At 41.0% G+C, this 20,353-nt stretch overlaps 2 protein-coding genes across 9 annotated transcripts in view; both read left to right on the top strand.

Moving 5' to 3' along the window:
• The first annotated feature begins 129 nt into the window (after nucleotides 1–129).
• Nucleotides 130–14,057, top strand: LOC146628195 (transcription intermediary factor 1-alpha-like). Of its 7 annotated transcripts, XM_085359402.1 has the most exons (19): nucleotides 130–693; nucleotides 931–1,049; nucleotides 1,493–1,640; nucleotides 1,833–1,965; nucleotides 2,234–2,350; nucleotides 2,461–2,575; nucleotides 2,788–2,934; nucleotides 3,113–3,227; nucleotides 5,553–5,908; nucleotides 6,514–6,651; nucleotides 6,736–6,841; nucleotides 6,957–7,011; nucleotides 7,150–7,282; nucleotides 9,876–10,222; nucleotides 10,481–10,610; nucleotides 12,191–12,265; nucleotides 12,669–12,824; nucleotides 12,921–13,231; nucleotides 13,943–14,057. In XM_085359402.1, the coding sequence occupies exons 1-18, from the start codon at nucleotides 423–425 to the stop codon at nucleotides 13,191–13,193; spliced, it is 2,934 nt and encodes a 977-aa protein (XP_085215528.1). In that variant the 5' UTR covers nucleotides 130–422; the 3' UTR covers nucleotides 13,194–13,231; nucleotides 13,943–14,057. The 7 variants fall into 7 exon arrangements, 6 of the variants coding, with proteins under 6 accessions (XP_085215528.1, XP_085215531.1, XP_085215529.1 ...); XM_085359405.1 differs by lacking the exon at nucleotides 13,943–14,057 and having other exon boundaries at nucleotides 12,927–13,444; XM_085359403.1 differs by lacking the exon at nucleotides 13,943–14,057 and having other exon boundaries at nucleotides 7,153–7,282; nucleotides 12,921–13,443.
• A 2,578-nt stretch (nucleotides 14,058–16,635) lies between these two features.
• The window catches only part of fbln1 (fibulin 1), a 31,978-nt gene continuing 28,260 nt past the window's right edge, over nucleotides 16,636–20,353 (top strand). The window contains exons 1-2 of one of the 2 annotated variants that reach the window (XM_085359399.1): nucleotides 16,636–16,675; nucleotides 16,947–17,112. In XM_085359399.1, the coding sequence (XP_085215525.1) occupies nucleotides 17,058–17,112 (55 nt within the window). In that variant the 5' untranslated portion in view covers nucleotides 16,636–16,675; nucleotides 16,947–17,057. Of the gene's footprint in view, nucleotides 16,676–16,835; nucleotides 17,113–20,353 lie in introns of those variants that run through there. The other variant, XM_085359400.1, reaches the window with a different exon arrangement.

Raw genomic sequence — 20,353 nt, 5'->3', positions numbered from 1 at the left:
ACTCTTGCTGCTCAGTGGACTTTGTCCTCCTGATAGCACAGCACACGCAGCCAGTGGCTCTCATATCAAGATTTTGACCCCGCCCCACTCTTACCTCAACGAGCGCGTGCGCTCTAATTTGACCAACAACATCTGGGGCACACGAGCATGCGACACAGGTACCCTTTTTTTTCTTTAGTGCTTCCTGTTTGCTGCAACAGTCCAAAAAATTATTTTCCCCAAAATATCACACGTAGACAATAATACCCTCGACGCTTACAAATGCTGAACTGATAGAGAGCGCGCGGAGGACAACGCAGGTACGAAGTAGGCGCTCTCTTCGGCTAGAGAGCAATGACATATAGCCTACGCTTCAGACTACCCTCCCTGTACGTGCCGTTGAATCAGAGTAAACTAGACTTGGAGAACAGAAACTGTTTCCGATGGATGCGATGGAAAAACAGGAGTCGGGACATACTGCTGTCCTGTCAGTCGAGAACGAAGCAGAGAGCACGCGAGAGGAGCGGTCCGGTGCACTCGACCAACATGACCTGGACACGTGCCCCGTTTGTCATCTAAGCTTCCATAGCAAGGAGCCCAAACTTCTGCCGTGCCTGCACACTTTCTGCGAGAGGTGCTTGCCTTTACCGTCGAGGAATCTGGACGTGACGGAACCGTCCGTCTCCCAGAGCGACGAGGGCGCGACCAAACCACGTGAGTCACTTTGTTTACAAACACAGATCAAGGACCGATTAATGGCTGTCAACCTTTTCTACAACCAGAGCAGCTGCACGCACAACTGCATACATTTTACAAATGCTTGTAGCTACCTCTAACCATAATCACCTAAATGTCTAAATGTCATAAAAAATATAATCTGATGGTAAATAATACCAGAAATGTACAGTTTTACTGATTTACACCAACACCTATGCTCCTGCTTGATTCCAGTAAACGTGATCCGCTGTCCGGTGTGCAGGCAGGAATGTATGGCGGCAGATGTGGTGGATAATATGTTCGTGAAGGAGTCATTCGAGGCTCCCAGCAGCACGGTGGAGAGAGCAGTCCAGGTTGGTAACAAATGAATTAATATCAATTTGGGGACAGGCTGGGTTTTTGAGGGTAATTATCAAAATATAACTACGTAAGTTTTACTTGTATTTTTTATTTGTCATTGGCCATGCAGAAAAAAACATTGCTCTTGTAAGAACCAGAATAAGGCACTAGATGATTTCCATTTGCAGTGATTTAATGGGCAGGTGCACACTATATTAAAGGAGATATCTGTAAAAACAAAGCTACCTTGTCTTCTGTTGGTTTGTAGCTCTGAAATCTGGGCAGCAGAAGCAATGCTTGTCAGTAGAAACTTCACTGATATCAACTTAGCAGATAAGGGTCATCATTGCATTCCCTTGATTGAACAAGAAATGGTAAAACATGTGCCGAGCCATCATCTCCACGTCATGTTTCCAAATATTTATTAACTTTTGATGCTTGACTCCTCTTTCTATAGCTCTGTATGACCTGCAATGACAACACAGAAGCTGCTGGGTTTTGTGTTGAGTGTGTGGAGTACTTGTGTACCACCTGTGTGGAGGCCCACCAAAGAGTCAAATTCACCAAAGACCATATGATCAGACAGAAGTCAGAAGTATCACAAGGTACTCAAACCTACCTGCTCATTTAGCTGTTTTAAAAAAATTAAATGCCTGTGCTGACGTATCATGTGATTCTTGCTACCGCAATATTTTAATGGGCAAAATGATAAGTATACATCAGTATGCACTGCATGCTTTTTATACTGTAAGAATTAGTTTAAAAATAACTATGGTGAGCCTTTTGCTGTTTTCCAGACGTTTGTGTTGTGTCGAATCAGAGGCCGATGTTCTGTCATATCCACAAACAAGAGCCACTGAAACTCTTTTGTGAGACATGTGACCTGCTTACCTGTCGGGACTGCCAACTCACCAAGCATAAAGACCACAGGTACCGCATTGTTTCAGTAATATTGATTGACAGAAGTGGGAATCACCAGGCACCCCTCGAAATGATATCACAATACATTATTATTGCAATTTTTTTTCACCACTGTTCATGGATTGATTTGATTGATACTGTGATCTCTCCATGTGATGCATTTGAGGCGGAGAAAAAAATTCACTGAGAGATTAAGTTACACCCCCACCCCCCAGTTCATTATGCATATTATGCATATTAACCTGTCTGTATTAACTCACTAATGTTTTTGAATTAGTTATCAGTTCCTTGAAGATGCTTATAAAAACCACAAAGAGCACATGGAGCATATGACTCATCAGTTACAGGAGAAAAAGAAACTGATAGAAGAGGTATCAGACTCCATAAATAGTGGGTATGTATTTCATTTTTCCTTAAAGATGTCTAGTTAAAAAAAAGTCACTTCTTCCATATTAATAAATGTATATTTTGTTCTTAGTCACACTTTAAATGTATGTTTTTCAGACTTCTTCTGGTGGAACAGAACCGTACTTCTGTATGTGATGAAATAAAGAAATCTGTCAGCAGTTTAATCCTCGCGATAAACAAAAAGGGCAAAATTCTACTTGATCAACTTGAGGTATGACAAAGACGATTACATGCAGCAAAACAATACTGTGTAGTAAAACTATCATGGACTAGTTTTACTCTGTAGTCCTGTAGCTTGCTGTGGAGTTGTTTCCAGAAGAATGTTATTTGTATGGTGAGTTTCGTGTGGCCTTGAGGCTCAGAGTTCCGCCACTCAAGCTGCTTTAACACTGCACTCCTCTTTTTCGTTTTCTTTTTTTGCAGGCTGTTACAAAAGATCATGAGAGTCTCTTGCGTAAACAACAGGAAGACATTGGCTATCTCTCCCAACACCTGGATCATGTCATCGACTTCATCAAATGGGCCACAGCCAAGAATGGGGGCACGGCCCTCTTGTACTGTAAACGTTTGGTGAGGCCTCTTTAATCAATTAACCATAAAGCAGTATCTTGTCACAGTCTTGTTTTCCTGATCTCAGGTTGTCTTTAAGCCTAGTATGTCTCGGATGTGATGAAGCGCAAGCATATGGCTTTTGCAGCATGCATGTTCCTCCTCTGAAAATGACTGATAACATTCCTTCTGTTTGCAGATTCTGTTTCAGATCGAAAACCTCCTTCAGGCAAAATGCAGTGCTTCATTCGTACCGCAGAGCACCATACGCTTCCAGTGCCGAGCCTCTTACTGGGCCTCAAATGTTGATTTGGGTAAGAGATTAACAAATGATGTGATCCACAGCCCTGAGAATGAATGGATTATTTGTTTTCTGCTCCAGTAAACTTGTATACCTTGAAATTTTATTTCAATTTTACTTAATAATTTTAGGGGCATTCTTCCATAAGATTGTATCTGTGGTGGTGATCTAAGTGAGACTTGCACAGTATTAATAAACAGGCATGAGGAGAGTCAGATGGTCACGGGGAGTTAGCTGGAGGCCAGTAAAACTTGGATGACAAATCCTATTATTTATTAATGCATTTGCACTTCTCTCTCACACAATGTCAGTTTTACTCTGACTGTTTTGAACTACCTTCATTTTTACTGTTAATTGTTTGTTTTTTTATCACTGTTGTAAATATATAAATTCCTGGACTATCTCACACTATAAGCCTCCTTACTAGGCACCTGTGGCATTTTATTTAATTGTGTTGTTTACATGGTATGTACTGTACTGTTTTTACTCTTCATCATGCTGCTGTAACACACAAATTTCCCTTGTGGGATCAATAACGTATCTATCTATCTAAATGAAGGATTCATTGAGAGCAGAGCTCAGCATTAAATGAAAATCCTTGTCTAGCTGTTTATTAGGGGTGCAACGATATTCGTATCGATATTGAACCGTTCAATACAGTGCTTTCGGTTCGGTACGCATATGTATCGAACAATACAACATTTGTAATTTATTTTATCAACTTTCCTTCTGACGATGCTGTCTGTGTGGAGCGCTCAGTGAATCTGCGTTCGACTACTCCGCCTAGGCTGCACTGTCGAGCGCAGATCCACTGAGCGCTCCACACAGACAGCATAGTCAGAAGGAAGAGCGCAGGGCAAGCTAGCGAGACAGAAGTTAAGCTCTCCTTGCAACATGGCAAATTGAACCTCCCCCACCCTCATTCAGATCTGGCGTTTGGAATTATTTTGGTTTTCATGTGACGTATGACCCTGAAGGTAAGCGCGTCATGGACTAAAGTAAAACAGTATGCTGGATGTGCCACGCAATGCTCAATTACATGGGTGGGAGCTAGTGTGTTAGCGCAGTTAGCTCGTTAACGTGTTGGCCATCTAGCCCCACGCAGGATAGCTCGTTAACGGAGATTTGCCGTGTTGTGGCGTTAACGTCATTTCAACGAGATTAACGCTGACAGCACTAGTGGGAACACAACGAATATGACTGCACATTTACGCCGACATCATCCTAGTGCAAAGACAAGTGGAAGCAGACAAAAACAACAAGCATGCATGCTACAAACTTTACCCGAGTCATTTAGACAGCCGTTAGCACATGATTCTCCTTATGGGGACCTGATATGTTTAATATTGTGGCGAGCTCAGACAATGAGGAGACGGAGGTATCGTTTGGTCTTGCTTCCCGTGAGCTAGCCAGGGAGCACAGCCGTTTATTGACATCTGCAGAAGAACACTGCCGCTAGCTAACTGCTCAGCGCGGCAACCGCACAGCAACAACAACAACAACACACAGGGCGCCCTCTGACCCCGGAAGGACACACCGTCGCAGCGAGAGGGCGTCACCCGTCACTATGGCAACATAAACAAAACATAACTGTACAAACAGAACCCCGAACAGCCCTGACCCGCTATAATATGCTGCTGAGAATATAGCCCAGAAGAAGCGTATAGTATAGCTTTTATTTTGGAAAGAGCCATTTCTCTGTAATAAACTCTCTTTTCCAAAGATGAGTGATTCCTCAATCAGATTATTTATTTTTTTAAATTACTTTTGTTTCAGCAACATTAAATTTAAAAACTGTACTTTTGAGTTAAAATATATATTTATAATTTTAATAAATGACAAATTAAAAAGGCATGAACATTTTTTTTTGTATCGAAAAAAATATCGAACCGTGACACCAAAGTATCGAACCGAATCGAACCGTGAATTTTGTGTATCGTTGCACCCCTACTGTTTATATTCATCTGAGGCTGACAATCATAATGAAATGCAACATTTGTCTAATTTAGTCAACAGAAGTGTCTGAGGAAAGCAGAATTTCCATAACTGTAAACTGGATACATAGCATTTTGAAATATAAAAACAAGAAAACTAATACCATCACATGTGGATTTTTCACAGTTTATACAGTAACTGATTAAATGGAACAAATTAATTGAAATTGTTATCTTTTGTTGCTTATATCCAATTGTAACCCAAGTTAGCATAATTTTACTTACTAACTGCCTCGAGTTTTACATATATCTCCCTACAGTTCTCTGGAATTTTCTTTCTGTACTGTATATATTTCATCACTCCCTGTTATGCTCATCCTGTCTCTGTGTGTATGTCCTCTCAGGCACTTTAATGGTGGAGAGTGTACCAGGCCACCAGCTGGGTGGTTTTCATCATGAGCACACCCACAGTGGGCAGAGTTCCTCAGGCTCACCCCACAGCATTGCCCTGGGAGCTCCCCATAGCACTCTGGCTCAGCTCCAGATGCAGGTGGACAAGCTAAACCCCCAAGCTCATTGGCAGCCCCAACCACCTCCTCCCCCCTGCACATGGCACCAAAGCATCCAACTACAGCAAACTGTCCCAGGGCCCCTACAGAGAGGCTCTCCCTCCCACAGTTTGCCTCCCCAACCAGACCACAGGTTTACGAGGCCTCTGCCCAACCATGTTAGCTCAACTAGGAGCATACTTTCTCCCCAGGTTACTGTGCGTTTCTTTGTGTGAGTGTGGATGTGTGCTTGCCTAAGTTTGACTGACAAGCCTTCTTAACAAGCACAGACAGCAGATGGCATTGTCCTAAATAGAGCTGACAGCTTTCACATCCTGAGCAATTTATGTCTTTCCTTGTCAGGAAGGATTTTAGTTTTGGATGAACTTATAGCTCAAAAATAAAGTAAATCAAATAAATCTGCATGACAAACAGCAAGCCAGCATGTAACAGAGGACAAAGGGGAAACTTCTTGAGTAAGGCTTGATAATATCTTCTTATTCAAGTTGTTTAGTCTGCTTCACTGGATGTTTGGGTTTCAATTCTGCAGCAGGACAATACTGGCATGTAAAGTGCAGACATTTGTTTTCTACTGATGTGAACAAGTTGTTAAAGCTGCACAGGAAACTAGTAGTAAAGGAGCAGCAGTCTTCTGCAGACAAATCTGGAAAGCTGATTGAGACTTTTCAAAGCATACTGTGGTCACATTGCATTGGGTTTTTAGATTGCGGCATAATGGTGGGGCCTTTTTTATCACATGCAGTAAAATGATTGTGGCATGCTCTCCCTTTTTCTGTATTGTCTCCATTCATCATAGTATCAGCAGAGAAGGACAGGAAGTGGCTCCACCTACCAAACCAAGCCCATGGATGGATTTTTCTCCACACCTTTCTATGCACAAATAACTCCGCCACCCCTCAGTGGTAGTGTCAGTTTACCTCATTCACAACAGAGGGTAAGCAACTTCCTGTATTGACTGAAGGCATTGTCATGGTATAATATCTGCTTTTAAGTAATTGATTTGCAATGGTGTGTTTAGACTGAGCCCACATATATGACCAGGAGAAATGATTCAACTGGTCCAATGTATACAGTGAAACCAAACTATCCTCAGGGAGCAGAAACTTCCTTGTCAAGCAGAAATGGTATGTTTGCAATTATTTTTGCATATTGTTTTTTTTGCAGTTTTTTTTAGCATAGAGAATATGTGTAATGTTGTATTTTTTATAATGGACAAATGCATTGTAAACTTTTCTGAAGCACCAAGACATCAAAGTTCAGTGGTGTACACTCCAGTATCCCAGAAAAAAACAAGGTAGGGGGGAGCAGTATGCGCACTTTTGCAAGTATACAAGCACAGATTATCTCTTTGTTCTGTTATGGCACTATTAACTCTGTGCTATGGGTCTCTTAAGTGAATTTATCTTTGATTGATTTTTGCTTTGTTCCCAAGCAGCATTTTTTGGAAAGCCCCAGAAATACACCAGGCTAGTGGAGCAGTGGGATCTGCTGCAAAGAAGAGACAACGATCATCTCCAAGGCCTATAATTGTCATCAAAGATGAGCCAGATGATGAAAGTAGTTATGTAAGAAGGGAATGATTTATTTCAAATACTGTATAGATTTTGTATTGTTGCTAGTTGCTTTTATCTGTAACTTCACAAGTCACAAGTCAGTGTATTCCTACTGCTGTTCCCAAGCCCGGATAAGCAGTGAGGGTTGTATAAAGAAGGGTAAATCTTGGCCAGTTCAACCATGCATATCTTAAAGAATGAGATTTCCATATTAGATCGGCATTAACAACAACTGCCTTTGGTCTTGTTGGCCAATAGGGTCCCTTTGAAAACTGTGCTACTGTAAGCTGAAGACAATGAAAGAAAGTTCAAGTTCAAGTTCAAAGTTTATTTGCCACATGCAGTGGCAGGTTGCCCTGCAGTGGAATGAACCCGCCCCCCGACCTTACACATACAACACGGACATCACATGGGGATACAAGTCAGAGAATGGTTGCATTACAGAAAAAACACTGAAATGTACACTACAATGGGAAAGGTACAAGAGGAAAAAAAGAGACCTCTACTCATGCTGGGCTACAGGAGGACAGCATGAGAACAGGAAACAAAAAAAACTCCTCTGCACAGAAAAGCACATACAGTAAATGTCCACAGTACAACATTATAGAGCACGTGACCAGCAAGAGGGTTGGGTAGGGGATAAGGAGTAATCCTAGGCAACACAGCAGTCATCCTGCCACCACACCGACTCTCCAGCGCGGGCCCAGACCCGCCTCGTGTTCCCAGGAGGCAACAAGCATCGAAGGCATTGGAAGGGGAAGGGAAATGTGTGCATGGGATGGGAAGTCATCACACAGTCGTTATCAGGGAGTTTTTGTTCGGCTCCAGCCCCAGCTGGCGCCATGGTGTCCGCATGTTGATGTTGTCAATTTTCTTTTTATGCGAGCAGCTCAGACACTGGTCTCTCAATCTCCCATCCATAATTCTCTTTTAGGTTTTAGAGAACGACAGTGAGAGACTGTTCAAGGGAAAGTAATACACACGAGACAAGACAAGGACAAGAGGCTAAGCAGGGAAGATAAGGGGAAGGAGGAGAGGAAAAAAGTGCGACCGCCTTCGCCGAGAGCCAAGAGAGAGAGAAGAACGGGGAAAGGCGTGTTAGGAGGCAGTGAGAAAGAAGGAAAGACAGGAGTTTGAGAGGTGAGAGTAGGGACTTTAAATGTAGGTACTATGACTGATAAAGGGAGCAGATTGGATGCCATGATGGAGAGAAGTAGGGTAGATTTATTTTTTGGGGCAGGAAACCTGGTAGAAGGCAAGCAAGGCCAAGACCATTGGAGGTGGATTCTACCATGGTATCGAAGAGAAATTGAGTAATCTTGAAGGAAAAGATTAGTATTGTTGAGGTGAAGGTGGTATTACACAGAATTATGAGTATGAAGCTGGAAAAGGGGTCACCTTGAATGTTGTCAGGGCATATGTCTCACAGGTTGGATGTCAGAACAGAAAGGGGAATTCTGGAATGAGGTGGATGAAGTGTTTAGACTGTGTCCCCAGGAGGGAGAGAGTAGTGATTGAAGCAGACTTCAGTGCACTTGTACTGTACTGGTGCTTACTGATCGTCACCTCTCTTTCCCATAACTTCATGGTATGTCTCATCACCTTTATCCCTCTATAGTTACTACAGATCTACACATCATGCTTATTCTTGAACAGCAATATCAGTACACTTCTCCATTCCTCAGGCATCCTGCCACTTTCCAAGATTGTGTTAAACAATCTGGCTAAAAGTGATTAAAAAGATGATTGTGATTGTTTAGCATCTTAAGGTGGATGTTGTTATGATTTGGAGCTGCATAAATGAATTAAATATTATGAATGACTGGCAAATGAAAACCAACGTTTCCCTTTAAACGTCCATATTTGATCAGTACATCAACAAATCAGGTGTCCACCTATAAAATGGGCTTAGTCAGTGTTTCTCAAAGAGGAACACAGGATTATATATATACACAGGGGACTAGTTAACTCAGCAAGCAGCAGGAAGTAGAAGAACACAGGTAAAAGTAATGAGCAATATGTGAAAACAATTTGGGCAAGGATGGCAATCACAGAGGGAGGAAGAACAGAAAGTAGGAGGAAGCACAACAGATAGCTCACCTTCAAAGTAAAACAGGAAATAACCAGAAGACAAAGTCTTCTTGTCTCATAGACAAGAAGACTCAAACTAGACACAAACTAGACATGATATCAAAGACTGGAAAAGGCAGTGATGCATAAATCGTATTTAATAATACATACATAAATAATTGTATAGTATTGTATTGTCTTGTACATAAGACTTTTATTTTATTTTATTATTTTTTCCCCTTTTCTCCCTTTAGATTTTTTGTGTACACTGAGGGCCATGGGAGCATTGCAGTTTCAAATTCCTGTGTATAACTGTACATATGGTCTTTGACTTTGACAAATACAAGACGGTGGAAGGAATAGACAGGGAAATGCTATGTAAACTAAAGCTACTACTACTACTATCAATAATAATAATAACAACAATAATAATAATAATAATGCAGTAATAACCAATCATGAAAACTTTCAGCACCATGATAAATCTGTAAAATGTTGGTTATGTTATTTTCAGTTCTTGTTTTCTTGTTTTTAGGTACATCCCAAACAAAGAGCCAGCCTCCCCGACAGCACAGATGACCAATCCCAAATAAATTCCCAAGGTGAAGATGTCCAGACTTGTATACATAGCACAGACAACAAACCCTGTTGCCCTTCACACGCTCCAAGTGAGCCACTGGGCCAGAGTAAGACTGGACCTCCAACTCATATCAGTTCAGTGGGGGAACAGCAGCAGGTAGAGCAAAATAAAACCCAACTGGAAGACTCTAATGAGGCCTCGTGTGCTGTGTGTCAGACTACAGGACAGCTGTTGTGCTGCCAAAAATGTCATAAAGCTTTTCATCTGACGTGCCACATTCCAGCTCTCCTCAAATCTCCAAGGTCAGCTCCATCAAACTTTATTTATTACTGGTCTTGGATGAAAATGTCACAGCTCATATGTTTTCATTTTAATAGCAATTCAATCGCTTGTTTTCTTTGTGGAATTAAAAGCACGTCAGAACAAATCCACTTTTGGCAAGTTGATTTTTACATCTTGGAGGTGTGAGATTTACATCTGACTGCAGCATTATGCACTTGTTGATGTGAGTTACTGCTTACTGGCTGTTGTTTTCAGTCTGTAAATGGTCTCTTTTTCAGCAGGGAATGGTTTTGCACTTTCTGTTGTGACCTGTTAATGCCTGAGATGGAGTATGTCTGCAAACCTGAAGCCAAAACGATAAAGAAGGAGACGGATTTTGAAGGAGCATTTTCCCCTGTGGACAAACGAGTCAGTGCTTTTTTAAAAAAAAAATGATTTACTACCATTTATGTAATTATAATAATGATAATACTACAATAGCCAAATGACTTGAATGCCAAGTAATTCAAATTAAGTTCAGAATTCAGCATAATCTGATAAGTCATGTATTTTCCAAATTTACAGCCGTTTTGTAAAACACCAGTAAGCAGCATCTTTTTTAAAAAACAAATCCACTCATTCATTAACAGAGAATCACCAGTTATCATTATGACTACATTATATAAGATATAAACCGTAAATACAGCTGCGTTCTCTGCAATAAGATAGATCATCCCATCTTACCTCAGTTTGATCCACCAGTTATGTTGTCTTAATATAGGCCGAATGTCTGAATGTTCAAATTTGGTCTTTTCATTCTCACATTCAGCACATTTCAGATAACTTTACATTTATAGAAATACTCGTCTCGGTTTATGTGGGGATGTTACTTGATTATAGTGTGTAGGAGGCAGAAAACTTGTTAGTTTATACGACATTACTTTAATTTGTAACCAGCGCTTATGTTCCTAAATGTACGATTTCATGGGTACAAACACCAATAAAAAATAGTAATTGTAAGTAGTAAAATAGTGCAGCTCATCTGCTTTTCCCTGAACAGGAGTGTCAGTCAATTGGGAAATGAACCATCAAGTTTTTTCATGTCTTTCTTCTCTTGCCCAGCCAGTTGTAGCGGATGGTCACCCCTCCCTGAGCCTGGTTCAGCTGGGGTTTCTTCCTGTTAAAAGGGAGTTTTTCCTTCCCACTGTCACCAAAGTGCTTGCTCACAGTGGGTCATATGATTGTTGGGATTTTCTATTATTGTAGGGTCTACCTTACAATATAAAGCATCTTGAAGCGTGTTATGATTTGTGCTGTATAAATAAAATTGAAATTGAAATAGCTTGGGTTAGAAGGGAGTTCCTTGTCTAATTTTGTGTTTGTTATCTTAACAAGAAAAGTTCTGTTTTTAAAAAAAAATAACATGCATAAAGCAAATGTTTGATGGAAAAAGTAAATGTGTAGTCATCCTGTACGTGATAGCTGTTAGGTTAGCTAATATTCTCATCTGCTTCTGCAGTGCACTGCCTTCTCCTACGTGCAACCAAGACTTGTGCTGTCACACTAGGGTCTTGTCTGCTGGCTCAGTCTTCAGCTACGCAGTTCATTTTCCCAGGAGATTTCACCTGCACTTCCAAGTACAACACTGCCAGAACAGGCGTTGGAGGCAGGGAGTAGAAATAAAGACGTCATTCACCCTGTTACAAATCAGTTTACCATCAAAAGGATTTCAAGGCTGTTATTTTTATGGTAAAACATTTACATTGCTTTAAAACAGTGGTTTGTTAAACTTAGTATCTGAAGGGCTAGATGCCTGACATTGCATCATGCATTTAATAACTGATAACAACTGGTAAGAGTGCAAGGGCTGACACAAAGCAGAACGGTGTTGAGAGATCCTGAGAGACGACTCTTACCAGTTTAATATTCTGCTTGACACACCACAGATGGGAGAAATGTGTTTGGTTGTTCTGACATGTATTAATTCAGGCTTATTTTTTGTGTTGCAGAAGTGTGAGAGGCTGTTGCTGTACTTGTTTTGCAGTGAGCTCAACTCAGTCTTTCAAAAGTCTGCATCTCTCTTGGTGAGTCTGAACGTAAGACTGACTATAGTGGAAAAATTAACAGGATTACTGTCAGATGGAGTTACTGTAACTGTAATTTTAATTGTATGTAATGCACCATATTTATCAGTGATGACAGAAATTAGAAATCAGAGGCAGAGCAGCTTTACTGTAAATAAACCGTAAGTTCATTGCAGGCCCAGAACTTGCAGTGTTTGATAATTGGACTTGAGGGGTCAGTGTGATTCTGGTGGTTTGGCTTGAAATAGCTGTTTATTTGAACTTTTACATGGCAAAACAGGGTAAAACTCCATAGTCCCATGTGCATGCTGTTTACATGTCGATGGACACCACAGATTTGAAAAAACTAAAATGACAATAATGTGTTATTGTTCTGTTATCATTTCCTTTCTAAATACTACAGGTACATGCTGATGACAGTCTGACTATAAAGGGACCAGTGAGTTTTTCCACAGTGAAAAACCGTCTAGAGGCTGAGCAGAGTATGTGCTATCAAAACCCCGCAGAGTTTGTATTAGACATCAGGCTCATCTTTGGAAACTGTGTGGCCTGCTGTGAGGTACCATAGACAAATATTCTGCAACAATAACTATTATTCAGTTCTTGACACCTGTTATTAAAACTGTTTCATCCTTTTCGTTTTATCTTCCTTCAGTGCCAGAGTAACACTGAACTTGCCGTGACATGTAGGAGATTTAAAGAACTCTTTGAAGATTATCTGAAGCTCATCTACCCTGATCAGACCTTTCCAGAAATAAAACCAGAGATGTTTCAGACTGCTTCACCCGATTGTCAAGATTCTCAACTCCAGTCTCTTGACAATATATTCCCACTTGCAAAACGCCAACGCACATATTCAGATTCCCAGGATGCACCAAGCTGTCACAGTGGAGAAGAGGGTATTGGATTAAAGCTCCAATTTTCCTAAACAATTGGATATGTGCCAGATGGCACAAAGAATGTGTGGTGTGTACTGTTTTATTAAAAAATATTGCCTTCAAGTTACCAAATACATTTTAGTTTTAATGATTAAATGGTATTGCATGACAAGAATTATCAATTCAGACATCAAATGGTACTTTTTTGTGTTCAAATCAGAATTAAAGCTAGTAGGTTTTGCAGTATTTCTACTTCTGACTGAAACCTGACATTTTAGTTGTTCTTTTGTTACTACTCCTGTAATCAAATGACAGTAATCACAAACTCTCAGGTTTCTATTGTTAAAATGTGTTTCAAGGCCTCTCACAGCCAGAACATCGTGAAGGAAAATGCAGTTTTATTTACCATCTTTTAATGTATATTCTGGCTTCTTTATATTATATATTCTGGTGACGCTGCCCATGTAACAATATGTGTGATTATATCCGTCAGGGGCATAATGTTGACGTAAAAAGCTTTCTTATAAACATAAGGCATGGAGAATGGTTTTCTCATCACCAGAGGTCAAAACATTTACGCATACACCTTCCTGCATTCAGGTCAACTTGCATAACTGAACAAGTATAGTAACTGTTATTCCTTATATACTGAGTAGCAGCTCCAGCTAAGGTTTAATGTTCTACGCCTTTTTTGCTCGGTAGCTCCATGTTAATAGAGTTTAATGTTGTTCTACAAACTCCTTTGTGTCCCACGGGGCAGATTTCAGTCTGCCTTTGATGTGTTTGTGACCCTCTGCAGATTGACATAGACGTGGCAAGACCAGCTTTAAGGAGCTTCAAAGGAGCTGCGCTACACCCCCAACAACAAGATTAACACTGTTTGAATGCGACCTTGGCCACTCCAATTTCCTTCACCTATTAGCTTGCAAGTCAGCTCATGCTGCGTTTACTTGTTAAAACCCAAATGTAGATTTGAGGTGGAGTGAAGGAATGAGGCTTAGTTGTTTTTGGTGGACTGAAAGGCATGGGAAGTTGCCCTCTGACTGTTCTCCAGCCAGCTGGACTGGAAGCATGGCAGGGTCCTGGCTTTCATGTTGGACATTCTTCATTCCTTTTATGGCATATTATCTCTTATTAGATAAGATTAAGATTGGTCAGCACTAAAGACTTGCCCTTTGTTGTGATAATTCTAAGAAGGGGTTGCTACGTCTTCAGCTGATAGAGGACTCCAGGAACTACATATGCTTTACTATAGTAGTACTACAGTCTTAACCCAAAGGTACAGCACACAGAGCACCCCCCCCCCCCTTTCCTTTTTTTTTGTTTTGCATACTTGTTACATGTTTCAGATCATCAAACACATTTTAACAATAGATGAAAATAACCAGAGTAAAAACCAAATCCTTATCAGGGTTGTGGGGGGGGGGGTTGCTGCTGGGGGGCGCTGGAGCCTTTCCTAATTGCCATAGGGCAAGAGGTGGGGGTACACCCTGAACAGGTCAACAGTCTGACAGAGACAGAAAACCATTCATACTCACATTCACACCTATGGGCAATTTGGAATCACCAATTAACCCAAACTCACTAACTGCATGTCTTTGGCGAGGAGGAGGAAGGCGGAGTACCCAGAGACAACCCATGCAAACATGGGGAGAACATGCAAACTCCACACTGAAAGGCCAGATGGTGGAGTTAAACTCATGTCCTTGAGTGAAGCAACAGTGGTAACTATGAGAAAGAAAAAAAAATGCAATTTTGAAATAATAAGTAACTTTATTAAGGTAAAAAAAAAATCTATCCAAACATACCTGACTGTGTGAAAAAGTAATTGCCTTTGTTATTGTGATAACCCCCCTGGATCCTTGGCTCATAGAGGTCTCCAAGAACTACATATGCACTGCTAGTAGAGGCTTAACCCACAGGTTGAGAACACAACAAAGTCCTGCGTCGTGGACGTTTCTGTTTCTGTGAGAAAGTAACACAAAGAAATCAGGAAGGGGCCAAATACTTTTTGATAACACCGTTTAGGATTTATAGCAACTTTTTTTCCTGTCTTGCTGATACTAGACTTTGCTTATTTTTCCAAATGATTTGGCAATCCATTACAAAAGCCACCCCACCGTGTCTGCTTTTACTTGTGGCAAGGTCTAATTGCTGTACTGTAGTGTCCAAGTGCAGGTTGATTCAAAAATATTTCCCATTTTCCATGCAGGTGAAGTGAAAAAGGAGGAAATAAAAAAGAGACAAAACCTTTCTGTGATGGATTACCTGCTCAAACAATTTCCCCCGAAGCTTGTTTATAATATAAAGCCCATTTTCAAAAATATTATATTAGAAATATTGCAATTTGATACATATACTGAGAAAGGAAGCTGTGGATTTTCATCCTAACAACTTACCCCAGTTACCCACCTCTGTAAAACTGGTGTGGTATAGTGAAATGAAAGAGAACTGCCAAGAATGTGCAATTTGTTTATTCTATTAAATGAGCTACAACATTCAAAACACCAGTGTGCTGTATTAAAATGTACTTTTACAGAGAGATTGTCAGAGTACTAGCAGAAAATACACACTGTAGTGGACGGAAGCACAAAGAGATCAAGACACGGATCATCAAGCACTACACATTTAAAAGGGCAGTTATCCTTTTATGACAGTCATATACCTGTGGCCTTTTTTATACGCCTGTGGTGTCCTTATATCAAGCCCTTGGTGGTGTTTCTTGTTGGTTAGACTGGTGGTGGTGGAGCCATATGGCTTTGATTAGAAGATCATTTAATCTCTCTCTGTCACAATGCCCAGAGCCAGTAGACTGATTGAATTTGCAGAGGGTCTTAGTTGGTACAAAATGTTTATAAAGCACTATATCAATTATTTCTCCACTTCTTGCCAGTTCTGGTAGACGTGTGTGAGTGCATGCGTCTGTGGCTTGTTTATATGTAGCCACTTTTCACAGCTCGTGATCACTTTGACTGATGTTGATTGCACACATGTGGCACACTTAGGGAAGATTGAATTCATTCACATTACTATAGAAAATTAAGCTTTATAGTAGGACTGCAGGGACCTGTGACACTGCTGTGAAGATACAATATTAAGGGTGGGATGGGTTGGGAGGCGGGGGTGTCACAGAGCCAGGTCTTAGGTCTCTGTAAGTGCACCAAACTCAGAAATAACAGCGAATAACAGCAGTTAGTGGTAGTGAAAATATTTATTTATTTTTTTATTCTCCTTATTTCCTCAGAGGAATCCAAAAGGTTTCAAGGCTTACAGTCTGGACATAGCCACAACACATTTTTAAAATACCCCCAAACCAGCTCCAGATGTTGGGTAATCACTACAGTCATTAGTCACAGGCAGAAATACTCTGCTCTGCCATTGATGGAAGTGCAGTTTCCATGTGTGAGCGCACACTTCACGGTACAGTAGCCCGGAGATGACTGCGAGTCCCATCTCCAGAGGCAGTTTTTCAGATGTTGCTTCAGGACACTTAACAACAACAACAACAACAACAAAGGATCTGCAATAGGAGGTATTTTAAAACGACAGCTCTTTTGTACACTCGCTAAAATATACTATCTGTAAATTATATATTGTAATCATAAACTCTAACTGCGATGTGGTTTGAAATAAGCCACACAAACAAGATAAGCAGTAAGTGTGCGCCTGTGGCCCTCAGCCCGCCCCTCGCGGTGCCGTAATTAGACGCTCATTCCTTCAGTCAAGCTGCAACTGCGACTCTCAGCTCCATCAAATCCACTTCTTTTCCCAGTCTAGCTTCTTCTTCTTCATCTTTTTTTAAGGAGCACTGCAGCTTTTTCACACATCCCCGCGGAACAACCAGCATCGGAAAGTCCACCTCGTCCACGTCTGTTTCTCTCCAGTTTTTGATACTTTGAGTCTCACCTCTTTCAATGGCTTTGCGCGTAGCGCTGCTCTTCTCTCTGTTCGGAGTTCTTCTTGGCCAAGGTAAGCGTGAGAAGCTGGGTATCACTGCTGCTAGGTGAGCCAAGCAGTGGGACTGTGCATGTGACAGTGATTTGGATGAATAGCGCATATTGCATGACAGCTTCACTTTAAAGTACTCAAAGTAAGAAGCAGACAGATAACAGGCTAAAGGGTGATACTTGGGGAAGTGATGCATTTGTCTGGGGGCTAGTTGGGGCATGTGATGAAAGCAAAGTTTGCAAAGGTGGGTGCTTCAAAGTGTTGCAGGTCTTTATTAAAATTGCTAAGGCTCGAACATCTCAAATTAAAAGATTGAAACTATTGTTTAGAATCATTGTTTTTCCTCTGTTACGGATTCAAATATTGATATTGGGGATGGATACAAGAGGAAAAACCACAATAACAACACTGGTCCGGCCAGGTTGAGTCAAACAATGATTTTAATGATCACACGCGTGGGAGATGGACACCGTACGCAGACAGCATCCGATCTCAAAATGGTGGAGCATTGATCAACCTCTTATAGCCTCTAGTGGCCCCCACCTATTCATAAAAGCCTAAACATTCACATGCTTTCTCTCACACGGCGCCTAAGCTACGACCTTGGCTCCCTGTTTATCTGCTCCTGCTGAGATGGGGCAGAAAACTCCAGTATGTTCTGTTCTCTTCTAATCAGACAAATAAGGCGATGACTTTCTGCGAACAGTATTTCTTATAACTCAGCAGTATAATGCATCATAAAACAATGTCATTCATTCACAATAAATCAGCAGTCTAATATAATGCAAATCAGTTTAACAAATGCAATAGTTACCACCTTCTTCTAATTCAGGAGAATAATGCAAACTAAAACTACATAATAATTCACAAACTTTAATTAGAGGTCTAACATGGCATAAAATAATATTATAATCCCACACCTCTTTCTTTTTTTATTACCACTTACAATGTACAATAAGTAGCAGTGTGACCATATAAAGTGCCATCTAAACCATTTTCCAACTTTTGTGCACTGCATCAACAAAACCCACAACTATAGAACTTTACAGTTAACCTTTTCTACCTTTAACTCTCTCACTACTGTGTTTTATTTAGTTACACTGTGGAGTGGAATCACTCCATTCCATGAAGTGATGATATGTTACCCCACATGGAGAGTGTTAAAATGTAGTTTCACACCAGTTGTGAAGCAAAAGTCATCCCTGCCTGAGGTTTCTTCACTCTCTGCCCTGCAAGTCAAAGGCCGAGTGCTGGTATGCTGTGATGCTATGTAAGAGCAACCAGTATCTCACCAGGGCAGGGTGGTCCTAGACAGAAGGGTGAGATTGAGCCTCACAGCAGGGTCACCAAATCATAAGACTAGCCGTGTCTTAAAAAGCCCAGTGTGCTGTGGTCACACACGGGGCAATTTCACAGTCAGCAGGGGGACCTTTCTCTCAGCTGCCTTCTCTGTAGGAGGTTGTGTTGCAGGTCTTTCTGCAGATCTGCTGGGTATCAGCTCAACCAACTGCATAACCAAATGCATTCCAGATAGATAAGCTCGACTTTGGTTTCAGCCTTTTGTATATATCAGTAAGATTGGAAGAAGCTTCCACATGTCAGCTTTGAGTGGTGCCTATGAAAGAGATGCACACTTCTATGTTGTGATGTCTGTCTGAGGCCAGCTCCTCTGTGTAGGCGGGGCTCCACGAGTAGGCTCATTATGCTCATTATGCCTTGTTTACATGAGACGTCTAGACGCAGACAAGACATGTGCTGCTCTGCCAAGACAGAATGGCCCTCACAGCTACAACATCATCCAAAATGGAAATTAGCCCTCTCCAGACAGACAATGCACCGAGGAGACTGAGAATTATGGCAGGCTGTATCTAAACCAGAGCACAGCTGTGCCTGGTTTGCTTCTTCTTCTTCTTCTTCTTTTTTGATAAAAGACAAGAAGCCATGCAGTTTTAAAGCACTTCTGGTCTTTCAATCTTAGGTTTTCAAGTCAGTAGACAGCGGTAGCAAAGGAATGAGTCAGTGATGCCTAGTGGGTTAGAGTTAGTTATCAGCAGAACGCTACTGTGAGGGGAAAAGTCCAGAACAGATCGCTGGGGGAAGTTTAGAATAAGTGACCAACTGTTCCTGGCATTTAAAATGCACTGACTAAGCTAAGAAAGAGTTTAGGATTAGTTCATTTTTATGGACTCTGGACACCTCTTGGATGCCTTTCCAGTTCTAATACAAATCATGTGTTTTGACAAGATGGTGTCAGTTACTGGAAGTGGTAAAAAAAACCCAAAACATTACACATATGCACAGGGGTACACACATTTAAATAGGATTCTTTATTGTTAATAAACATCCATATTTTCAGCCTCTTGTGAGCACAGTTTTGCTTTCCTAGCTTTTTTGGAAAACCCCGTTATTACTTACACATTCAGAAAACAAATTAAGTCAGTGAGCGAGAGACAGAGACAGAGAGAGAGAGAGGCTGGGGGAGCCTGCTTGGTAGGTCCATGTGAAAAGCTTTTAAAATGTCATCTCATTTCATCCAGCTGCTACAAGGTTTATTGGCCAGAGAATACTGTGATGTGCCAGACTTCCAGAAGTCAGTAGTGAGTCAGCTAATGTGCCTGTCTACCAATAAATCCTATATCCATATTCGCTCCTTTCTGCCAGGTTAAACCTCCTTTCTGTAGTAGGAATGGGCACAGTTGTTTTTTCCTGTAACCTCGCTTACTTTCTTAAAGAAACAGACAACAATCAAAACGTGTCATTTTTTAAAGAACTCTTTCTTGTGTCATTGTTATGCTTCTCCTCATATTAGTTCTAGATTTTAAGCGGGACTTATAGAAACTTGTGATGAACCTGAGAAATGAAGTTTTACAGCAGCTCTTGCGTTGTGTTTCCACGAGGTTTACCAGTATGCAGACTGTTTGTGATAACAACTATTCCCGCTTTCGCCTCAGCTTGACTAGTTTGATTTAATGGTCATAATAAAACATTCCTCCTGCACCTCTGGGAGAGGGCAGCAAATCTATAAAACTGTGGACTGCAATTCCAGACACTTGTCCTCCCTCCCTACCTGCCTAATCTAACTTATTATCTGATCTTGCTTACTCCTGCTAGACGCAGATGGTTCTGTTTGAGGTATTTCACAATCACTATTCTGGATAATTCAATATTTGTTTTCTCTTTTTCCTCTCAGGGGGGAAATAACGATGATTAATGTCAATTTTGTAGACCGATCTTGGTTTGAGACAGGCAACAAAAAAACTGG

The sequence above is a fragment of the Diplotaxodon limnothrissa genome, linkage group LG7 (genome assembly GCF_057381915.1).
Source record: "Diplotaxodon limnothrissa isolate DT_005_m linkage group LG7, D_limnothrissa_male_GT1.1, whole genome shotgun sequence".
In the NCBI taxonomy this organism is placed as follows: Eukaryota; Metazoa; Chordata; class Actinopteri; order Cichliformes; family Cichlidae; genus Diplotaxodon; species Diplotaxodon limnothrissa.
The sequence above is the reverse complement of the archived record's forward strand: the minus strand, read 5'-3'. Positions and strand labels throughout refer to the sequence as shown.

Excerpts from the sequence above, each read along its gene's own strand:
- LOC146628195 (XM_085359402.1), top strand. The coding sequence starts at position 423 with ATGGATGCGATGGAAAAACAGGAGTCGGGACATACTGCTGTCCTGTCA. Across the intron at positions 3,228-5,552 it reads GGCCTCAAATGTTGATTTGG|GCACTTTAATGGTGGAGAGT; the intron begins GTAAGAGATTAA and ends ATGTCCTCTCAG. Across the intron at positions 12,825-12,920 it reads ACTGTGTGGCCTGCTGTGAG|TGCCAGAGTAACACTGAACT; the intron begins GTACCATAGACA and ends ATCTTCCTTCAG.